At 44.1% G+C, this 10,950-nt stretch overlaps 1 protein-coding gene across 1 annotated transcript in view; it reads left to right on the top strand.

The window, feature by feature from the left end:
* Nucleotides 1-4,679: 4,679 nt before the first annotated feature.
* Nucleotides 4,680-10,950, top strand: part of ACADL (acyl-CoA dehydrogenase long chain) — a 32,032-nt gene continuing 25,761 nt past the window's right edge. Inside the window, exons 1-2 of the mRNA XM_084643028.1 lie at nucleotides 4,680-4,802; nucleotides 9,510-9,671. Coding sequence (XP_084499154.1) covers nucleotides 4,726-4,802; nucleotides 9,510-9,671 — 239 coding nt within the window. The 5' untranslated portion in view covers nucleotides 4,680-4,725. The remainder of the gene's footprint in view (nucleotides 4,803-9,509; nucleotides 9,672-10,950) is intronic.

Raw genomic sequence — 10,950 nt, 5'->3', positions numbered from 1 at the left:
AACTTTCAGCTCTAATGATTGATGCATATCAGTTTATATTGGAACAATTAAAAACAAGGGGGAAGGAATGCACCCAAAAACATGGAAATAACAGGTTAAAGAATATTTAGATAAATTAGATGTATTCAAATTGGCAGCACCTGATGAAATCATCCAAGGGTACTTAAGAAACTAGCTGAAGTAATCTTGGAACCGTTAGCAATTATCTTTGAAAACTCCTGGAGGATGAATGAAGACTGCAGAAGGGCAAACACAGGTAACTGCCTTTAAAAGGGGGAACAAAGAAGATGGGGGGAACTATAGACCAGTCAGCCTAGCTTTGATACCTGGAAAAATACTGGAACAAATTATTAAATAATCACATACTGTAATCACAGGAGGATAATAGTCTCAAAGGAAATAGCCAGCATGCATTTGTCAAGAATAAATCATACCACACTAACCTAATTTCCTTTCTTTGACAGGGTTACTGGCCTAGTGGATAAGGGGAAGCAGTAGATATGATATATCCTGATTTAGTAAGGCTTTTGGCAGAGTCCCACGTGACATTTTCATAAGCAAACTAGGGAAATGTGGTCTAGATGCAATTACTACAAGACGGGTGCACAAATGGTTGAAAGCCCGTACTCAAATAGTTGTTAATGGTTCACTACCAAACTTGGAGAGCATGTATAGTGGAGTCCCACTGGGGTCTGCCCTGGGTCTAGTATATTAGTCAGTATTTTCATAAATGACTTGGATAATGGAGTGGAGAGTATGCATATAACATTTGCAAATAACACCAAGTTGGGAAGGGTTGCAAGCACCTTGGAGGACAGGATTAGAATTCAAAATGTCCTTGACAAATTGGAGAATTTGTCTGAATTCAACAACATGAAATTCAATAAAGACAAGTGCAAAGTACTTCACTTAGGAAGGAAAAATCAAATGGACAGCTACAAAAAGGGGAATAACGGGCTAGATGGTAGTACTGCTAAAAAGGATTGGGGGGTTACAGTGGGTCACAAACTGAATTTGAGTCAACAATGTGATGGAGCTGCGAAAAAGGCTAATGTTATTCTGGAGCGTATTAACAGGAGTGTTGTATATAAGACATGGGAGGTAATTGTTCTGCTCTCCTCAGCACTGGTGAGACCTCAGCTGGAGTACTGTGGCAAGTTCTGGGTGCTGCATTTCAGGACAGATATGGACAAATTGGAGACAGCCCAGCGAAGAGCAACAGAAATGATAAAAGGTTTAGAAATCCTGACCTATGAGGAAAGGTTAAAAAACTGAGCTTGTTTAGTCTGAGAAAAGAAGACTAAGTAGGGACCTGGTAACAGTCTTCAAATATGTTAAGGGCTGTTATAGAGAGGACAGTAATCAATTGCTCTCCATGACCACTCAAGGTAGGACAAGAACTAATGGGCTTAATCTGAAGCAATGGAGATTTAGGTTAGTTTTTTTCTAATATCTTTCTAACTATAAGGTTAGTGAAGTTCTGGAATAGGCTTCCGAGGATGCTTGTGGAATCTCCATCACTGGAAGCTTTTAAAAACAGGTTAGAGAAATACCTATCAAGGATGGTTAAGGTTTATTTGGCCCTGCCTTAGTGCAGGGGGCTGAACTTGATGACTTTTCGCGGCCCCTTCCAGCCCTACACTTCTATGATTTCAATGCAATCTTAATAAGAAAAAGAATTAGATGCTTCCTTTTTTAAAATGAAAGATGTGGTTCTTTACATTTTAAAATTCCTCAAAACAGGACCCCGAGAGCAGACTCTGGCAGGTATTCTTTATCTGAGGAATAAATGTAGAATTATGGCTCAGCAAGGTTACAGAACCTTTGTACACTAATTGCCTGAAATAATATCAATTCAGGATAACTTAAAATAAAAAACCCCTCCCATCTGACTCTTATCCTCTCTTTTCTTCTCCCCTTTGTGTGTCTCGCCCGCTATGTCTCTTCCTTTTGTCATTCCTTCTCAGTTTAACAATGTAAAGTTTTAAAATATTTACATTACAAAAACATACAGATGTTTTATTATAAGCCTATTATAGGCTTAGATGTACTAGAAAGGATTTGTAGTTACAAAAGCCTGCAGTGCACTTGATTACATGGATCCCTATTGTGCCAGAGGTTTTCGTAAGTAGAAATATTTTATTCTGCAGGACTAATTGTCAGAAGGAATGCCTCTAAATATTTAGTTGTTTTTTTTTTATTTGCAGCGGATTTGGAGACACATAACCAGGAAAGAGGCATAAGCTTATGTAATAGAAAAGCTTTTCGTAAGTGAATTAACATACGTTCCAGCTCCATTTCTGGAATTATAATGTGGTCCAAGGAGACATTATAATGAAATACATTTATAAACCACCTGTCAAGGAGCATCTCTGTGCCACACAATAAAATAAGTACAATGCACATGGGGCCTGGTTTTCAACGGAGCTCAGCACCTAATAGCTCCCATTTAGGCACTTAAATGAAGTGGCCAGATTTCCAAAAATGCTTAGCTCAGACATCAGCAATAACAAGCGAACAAGCCCCAAGAGATCACCAACCAGAGCTAAAGGATCTGGCAGTAAGGCGAATCCAAGAGCTCTTGGCAAACCTTTCAACAGACAAAATGGAACAATTCCCAATTAGTACAAAGAATGGGGAAGAAAATGAGTCAGCAAGCCCTAGCAAGAAATGCATCTGTGTTTGTGTACTGCACACTCTGGCAGGGAAGTGCTGTGTGTTGGGTTGTATTCTTTCTCTGTGTGTGTATTGTGGCTCTCTGCGTGCCTGCTGCCCATTCTGGCAAGGAGGTGTCATGGCACAGTGTAGGGATGTTGTCAAGGTTCCTTCCCCACCCTGAACTCTAGGGTACAGATGTGGGGACCTGCATGAAAAACCTCCTAAGCTTATTTTTACCAGATTAGGTTAAAATTTCCCCAAGGTACAAACTATTTTACCTTTTGTCCCTGGACTTTATTGCTGCCACCACCAAGCATTTAACAAATATAACAGGGAAAGAGCCCACTTGGAAATGTCTTTTCCCCCCAAATCCCCCCAAGCCCTATACCCCCTTTCCTGGGGAAGGCTTGATAAAAATCCTCACCAATTTGCATAGGTGAACACAGACCCAAACCCTTGGATCTTAAGAACAATGAAAAAGCAATCAGGTTCTTAAAAGAAGAATTTTAATTGAAGAAAAAGTAAAAGAATCACCTCTGTAAAATCAGGATGGTAAATACCTTACAGGGTAATCTGATTCAAAACACACAGAATCCCTCTAGGCTAAACCTTAAGTTACAAAAAGACTCAAAAACAGGAATCTATATTCCATTCAGCACAACTTATTTTCTCAGCCATTTAAACAAAACAGAATCTAACGCATATCTAACTAGATTGCTTACTAACCCTTTACAGGAGTTCTGAACTGCATTCCTGCTCTGGTCCCGGCAAAAAAACACACACCGAGAGAACCCTTTGTTTCCCCCCCAGCCCTCCAGCTTTGAAAGTATCTTGTCTCCTCATTGGTCATTTTGGTCAGGTGCCAGCGAGCTTGTCTTAGCTTCTTAACCCTTTACAAGTGAAAGTGTTTTTCCTCTGGCCAGGAGGGATTTAAAGGTGTTTACCCTTCCCTTTATATTTGACAGATGTATACATGTGCGATTGCACAGTGGCAAGGAGATGTGTGTGGCTGTGTGTGCTGCATACTCTGACAAGGTGTGCATAGCGTACATTGTTGCTCACCGTGTCTGCTTCCAACTGAGGTAGTGAGGTATGTGGCTGTGTGGGCTGCACACTCAGGGGTAAGTTGTGTGTTTTGGCTCAGTGTGAGGGTATGTATGTTTGTATGTGTTTCATACTGGTAGAAGAGATAGGCGTGCTGTGTGGCTCTCCGTGTGTTGTGGTTCTGACATTCCACTAGGGTTGCCACCTCCAAGAAGCAGAAAAACCAGCATCCACCCCCACTAACAAAAGGATCTTAGTGTTGACTGTAGCTATTACTGAAATGTTGTTTTGACCATTTAACACACAATAACACAATATATGTATTTTTATGTTATCATTTTTTTCTTACCTTATCGTAACATGGCACTGCAGCCCAGACTATGGGAGTGTGAATTGAAGAGTACTCTAATGTGTCACAAATGAAAATAAATCCTGGCACATTAAATCTTTTAACCAGCAAGGCAGTGCAATAAGCAGCTAGGTGCCAACCCTAATATGTGGCTGTGTGTGTTGCATACTGTCCGGGGGTGTAGGTGTGCGTGTCACAGGCTGGCATGGGGTGTGGCAGGCTGTGTGTGTTGCATACTGACAGGTGCTGTGTCTCACACTGGCAGGGGGCTAGGCACTCTGGTAGGAGATGTAAGTGTGAGTAGCTGTGGGGGTTGCACACTAGTAGGGTGTAGGGGGTGTGTGTTTCACACTGACAGGGTATGTGTGTGTAGGTGTCCCCACACAGGCAGGGAGGTATTGTGTGGCTGTGTGTAGTACACCCTGGCAGGCCGGGCAGCTGTGTGTGGCTAGGTGTATGGGTGTTTCACAGTAGCAGGGGGTGTAGGGGTGTGTGCCTGTGTGTATTGCTGACTGGCAGAGGGTGCAGCTTCGTGTGCTGCTCACTGGCAGGGCGGGTGTGCGGGGCGTGTCACACACCAGCCGGGCGGCGGCGGCGGCGGGCGGGCGGGGTGCGCGCTGCCCGCGAGAGGGCGCCCCAGCGGGCGGCCCACTCCGTCAGCCAGGCCCGGCGAGATGGCGGCGCGGCGGCTGCTGCTGCTGAGCCGAGCCCTGCGGCCGCTCTGCCCGCTGGGGGCCCGGCCGCCGGCCAGGTGAGCGCTCCGGGGCCGGGCGGCGGCGGCGGCCGGGCTCAGCCAGCGCCGCGGCCGGGCCTCCCGGTCTCCGCGGGGCAGGGCCGCGCGGGCTGGGGAAACCCCGAGGCTCGGCGGAGCAGCAGCCTCCGCTGGGCGGGAGAGCGGCGGGCGCCCGAGCCGGGCGGCTCCGGCCGCGAATGAATGGAGGGTGCCGGCCACTCCGGGCTCTGTGTGTGTGTGGGGGTGTGTGTGTGTGTGTGTACTGTCAGTGTATGGGGTGTGTGCGCTATTTGTGTGTTCTGTGTGTGTACCGTTTGTGTTTTGTGTGTGCGCACTGTTTAGTGAGCGGTAGCTCACGGAAGCTGATGCTCAAATAGGTTTGTTAGTCTCTAAGGTGCCACAAGTCCTCCTTTTCTTTTAGTGTGTGTCTGTGTGTAGTGTATATTGCTGGTGTACAGTGTGCTCGGTGTGTAGTGACTGTGTACAGTGTGCGCTGTGTGTGTGTACAGTGTGTTCTTTGTGTACTGTGTGCGCGTGCACTATTTCTGTGTGTAGTGTGTACAGCTGCCGTGCAACAGGGCCCAGACCAGGGTCTTTGAACCATACCATAAACAAGGGTATATTAACCGACAGAATAATGCTAGCGATCTGGGCTCCCACAGATTTTGGGTAGGTTGGATCAAGGTTTGTCTTGGGGTGATCTGGGCTCTCCCTGGTTTGGGATGGGTTTGGATCAGGCTTTGGCATTGGCTGTGGCCCAGCTGTGAAGTCCCCATCCAGATCCAAAGTTGTCCTAAGTTTGGGAGTGCTCAGGTCTCCGCTCTCCTCCTAATGGTGCTTGCTTATTTTGTGCCTCTCTGTTGGATTCTCTGTCACACTGCATCTCTTAGGGCTTGTCTACTCTTGAAGGTTAATTTTTATTAAGGTAGGGGTGTGAATTTTAGCACGTTTTCGGGAATAACTCCCACGTGAAGGCAGTTCTTTAGAGGGAAAGTAGCTGTGACCTTTGGTCCAGATACTGCCAGCATGGCGATTTCAGATAATGACAAAGCTACACCCAGGCAAACTTTGTTGTTTTCACAGTCAGAATTCACCCAAAAATCTTTCAAGAAGCTCATGTCCCCAAATTATTTGAGATTTTTATTTATATAATTAGTCTCTTGAGTGTGCCCACCTTGAGCTCGGTACACAGTACACATGTCTAAAAGCTAAGAATTTTAAAAAATACATTCAGTAGATCTTTAAAGTTGAAAATGTAGTTGTGGGTAACACACCAACATCTCCTTTTATTCTAAAGTTTTGTGATTTAGGATCATAGGAGAGTGGAGGAAAAGACCTGTTAGATCTTGGAGACCATCCCATGACAGTGCAGAATACAGCCTCTGTCCCCCAGCATGACTACCCAGGGGGGGTTTAGTTTAGTTTTAAAAATGTAACCCTATGGTTTTATTGGTTTTTTTTTTAGTTGGGGTTTGTATGTGTGTGTATAGGGTTGGGGTGTATTTATTTTGTGTTTGGAAAAAAATACAAAATATAGAATAAATAGATTGCAGTAATGTATTGCATACAAATGTCATTACAATAACCTATATACTACTTCCTACATTTCAAATCCTGTGTAAGGCTTGAAACCAATGTCGGGATCAATCACTGCATTACAGGTTGGCCAATAAGGGCATGATCCTACAAACACCATTGAATGTTGTGCTTGAGACTTGTGCAACTCTGTACAGTCTCGAGCACCATGCTTGGTAATAAATGTTCAGAGGGTTGGGCCCAAGGTGAACAAACTAGTCTGTATTGGAGAGTCCATTCTGCTAACTGTAGCTTGCTTTTATTTATGCAGTTCCTAGTGTACTGTGGCATTTGTACTTAAAAAGAATCACAGCATTAAACTACAGAACTTTACTTCAGCCATTTGACAAATCTTTGCTGTGAAAGCAGCAAGATTTCTTTTTTAAAAATGTGTAAGTTAGCAAGACTGTACTGTAAAACAAGATACTGACCAAAAAGGAAAAACCCCAAAGAGACTAATTCATGGGATAACTACTATATAGTGATGTCTGTCAGGATAAAAATCTTATCCATAATCTTTGGAGGGACCTTTTATTATTTTGGTCATTTAAACCCCAGATATTGCTGTTAGCCTCTCCTTGGCTATTTTTTAAAATATGCAGTGTTGTTCTAGCGTGTTGGTCCCAGAATATTTGAGAGACAATGTGGGTGAGGTAATATCTTTTATTGGACTGACTTCTGTTGGTGACAGAGACAAGCTTTTGAGCTACAGGGAGCTCTTCTTTGGGTCTGGGAAAGGTATTCAGAATGTCACAGCTACATGCAAGGTACAATCTGTGTAAACATATTGTTTAGCGTAGGTAGTTAGCACGTAGTCTAAGGCAGGGGTTCTCAACCTTTTTCTTTCTATAAAAACTCCACGGCCCACCTGTGGCACAACAACTGGCTTTCTGCATATAAAAGCCAGGACCTGTGTTATGGGGTAGGAAGCGGGGCAATTGCTTGGGGCCCCCATGAAGCTAAACTGCTCGGGCTTTGGCTTCAGCCCTGGGTGCTGGGGCTCAAGGCCTCGGACTTCAGACCCATGCGTTGGGGCTTCAGCTTTCTCACCTGGGCCCCAGTGAGTCTCATGCTGGCCCTGCTTGGCGGACCCCTGAAACCTGCTCACGGCCCCCCAGAGGGCCCTGTACCACTGGTTGAGGTGGACTGGCCCATTAACACCTCTGCAGTCATAGGACAAAAAGGGGGAGGGGAGTAGTGGGTTACAGATTGTTGTAATAAGCCATAAATCCAGTGTGTCCAGTCCATGAAATTTTAGTATCTAGCGTAGTTATGAATTTAAGCTCTCAGGCTCATTTTTTGAAAGTGTTGTGCAGGTTTCCTTTGAGACGAGGACTGACAGGTCAGATATAGAGTGATCACTTTGTGAAAGCGTTAACCCACAGGTGATAGGGTGTGTTTGTCTTTTATAATTTTCCTTTGTGAGTTCATTTGAGAACGTAGTGATTATCTGATTCACCCAAGTAGTTGTTCAGACATTTATTGCAATGGATGAGGTATACCATGTGTTGCAATAGACATGTGTAGGATCCATGAATCTTGAAAGGCGTCTCAGGGGGGAAAGGGGTGTTGATCATCGTAGCAGTGGAGGTATGTCTGCAGGTTTTGCATCTGTTGTTCTGCCAGGGTCTGCTGCCGCTTTGAGTTGGTGGGTCCTGGTCTGTGGGGAGCTTGCTTCTGATGGTGAGCCCTTGGGGAGGTTGGGCAGGGGGTGGGTGTTTCCTCTCTAATAACACCTCATAACAACTATGTGGGTGAAACCAGACAATCACTATGCTCTTGAATGAGCTCACAAAAGAAGAGACAAAAACACCTTGTATTTAGCTCTGAGTACCTTTACCAGACCTGAAGAAGAGCTCTGTGTCGCTCAAAAACTTGTTTCTCTTTCCAGCAGAAGATTGGTCCAATAAAAGACATTACCTCATTCACCTTAAAAAGAAAAGGAGTACTTGTGGCACCTTAGAGACTAACAAATTTATTTGAGCATAAGCTTTCGTGAGCTACAGCTCACTTCATCGAATGCATCCGATGAAGTGAGCTGTAGCTCACGAAAGCTTATGCTCAAATAAATTTGTTAGTCTCTAAGGTGCCACAAGTACTCCTTTTCTTTTTGGGAATACAGACTAACATGGCTTCTACTCTGAAACTCATCCACCTTGTCTCTCTAATTTTTAAAATGTATTTGTGGTTGTGGGTTTATCAGCTGAGGTTTAGTGCTGTTTCACTTTTGAACTTTTTAAAAAGATGATGCCTCTTATTTTTAGAGCTCTGTTTATCAGAGAGGGAGGAGGGGATGGCTCTTGCTGCACAACCTAGTTAGACTCATAGACTTTAAGGTCAGAAGGGACCATCATGATCATCTAGTCTGACCTCCTGCACATTTCAGGCCACAACCTTGCCCGCTGCTGTAATAGACCTCTAACCTCTGGCTGAGTAACTGAAGTGTTCAAATCATGATTTAAAGACTTCAAGTTACAGAGACTCTACCATTTACACTAGTTTAAACCTGCGAGTGAGCTGTGCCCCATGCTGCAGAGGAAGGCAAAAGAACCCCAAACCCCAAGGTCTCTGCCAATCTGACTCCAAGAAAAATTCCTTCCTGACCCCAGATAGGATGATCAGTTAGACCCTGAGCATGGGTGGCAAAAGAAGCAGCAGAGTTTAATTGTTGAGTTTTATTTGTAATTTAATATTGAACGATGATGGTATTGATTGAATTTGAAAGTGAGGGACTGCTGCTGTTGGACCTTAGCCCTGCATCAGTGTGTTTTTTGGAATGGTTCATTCTAGCCTGTCTGTGTAGCTGTAACGAATGCATGTCAAAGTTGACCTGAAACAGCCTCTTGCTGTACTGATCTCGTTTTTTTTTTTTTTTTTTCTGGTTGTCAATCACGCCAAGTAGCATAATGGCCAAATGTCCATGTCTATTAAACTTCCGCGTTGAAAATTTATGAACAGAATTCTATGCGGGGTTTGCCTGCAATACCAGGAGTCTGGACTTGGTGACCCAGGAGTTCCCTTCTGCTCCTATGTTCTTTTGGAAGGCCAGTGCCATTCATTGTGCCCACAAGTATTTGACCAAGATAGGCATTAACTGTTTAAAAAAGTTAGGTAGCATTCCTGACAACTGCTCTGACTGTCTCTTTTTAGGTGTCTGCAGACTGAAAATCATGAGTTGGTACGTCAAGAAACATCTTCTGCTAAAACATTAATGGATATTGGAACTCGAAGGATCTTCTCTTCGGATCATGATATCTTCAGGGAAAGTGTGAGGAAATTCTTCCAGGAAGCAGTGGTCCCTTATCATGCAGAGTAAGATATAGTTCAGATATTTTATGTTGCCTACTAATTCCAGGCTGTTTCACAGAACTCTCTGGGAATAATATTCTGAGTATAAGAAGCAAACGGTAGAGTTTATTTTAATTTTAAAAAAATTGTATTATTGGCTTGTATATTATATATATCTTGGTTTGCATATCTCCTACATCACATGTTTGAAGGAAGAAAAAAAGTACATGGTTATATTTGTAAAGCAAAACAAAAGAAGCACTTTCTGTATTTCTCATGAAAGGATGCCAGGTTGATTAGCTAACACAGTCGTGGCCGACCTGTGGCTCCAGAACCACATGCAGCTCTTCAGAAGTTAATATGTGGCTCCTTGTATAGGCACCGACTCCGGGGCTGGTGCTATAGGCGCCAACTTTCCAACTTGCCAGGGGGTGCTCATTGCTCAACCCCTGGCTCTGCCACAGGCCCTGCCCCCTCTCCACCCCTTCCTGCCCCCTCCCCTGAACCTGCTATGCCCTCGCTCCTCCCCTCTCTTCCCCCAGAGCCTCCTGCACACCACAAAACAGGTGCAGGGAGGGAGGAGGAGGTGCTGATTGGTGGGGCTGCTGGTGGGTGGGAGGCCCTGGGAGAGGGGGTCGGGGGAGCAGATGGGAGGCTGCTGATGTATTACTTTGGCAATGTACATTGGTAAATTCTGGCTCCTTCTCAGGCTCAGGTTGGCCACCCCTGAGCTAGGTGCTCATTATTTACAGGAACAAATGCAGAAGACAGTAAAATGCAACTTCTGTAGAAGTTTGCCTTGCCTCTAGGGATGAAAAGGTAGTTTAATCTCTTCGTTAACGTTGCTGAGGCTTTCAGTATTATCACTTTTTATTATTTGCATTGTAATAGTGCCTAGGAGTCCCAATCATGGACCAGGATCCTAGGCACTCTACAAACCCAGAACAAGAAGACCAGCTCTTGCTCCAAAGAGCTTACAATCTAAAGGTGTTAGTTGTGTTGGTTTTTATATTGTGGATATCTGTCCCCTGAAAAGTGGACTTAATGGCTGGTGTATACAAAAACTTGCCCCAAAACAGCTAACTCAGTTTTAATTCACTTTTATTTATGTGCAAGTCTCTGTGTGGGCACTCTTACTTCAGAGTAAAAGTGTTCTGTTCTGACTGAGTTAAAGTGGGGTTGTTTTTGTTGTTTTATTAGCTAAATTAAAATGAGATGAAGTTGGTTAAACAACCAACCCTGTTTTAGCTCAGTAAAAATAGGACACTTTTAGTTGAAATATGTGTCTACACACGCACATTTG

Source organism: Lepidochelys olivacea (genome assembly GCF_965140295.1).
Source record: "Lepidochelys olivacea isolate rLepOli2 genome assembly, chromosome: 11".
Classification (NCBI taxonomy): Eukaryota; Metazoa; Chordata; order Testudines; family Cheloniidae; genus Lepidochelys; species Lepidochelys olivacea.
Note: the sequence above shows the minus strand (reverse complement) of the source record. Positions and strands in the feature narration are given on the sequence as shown.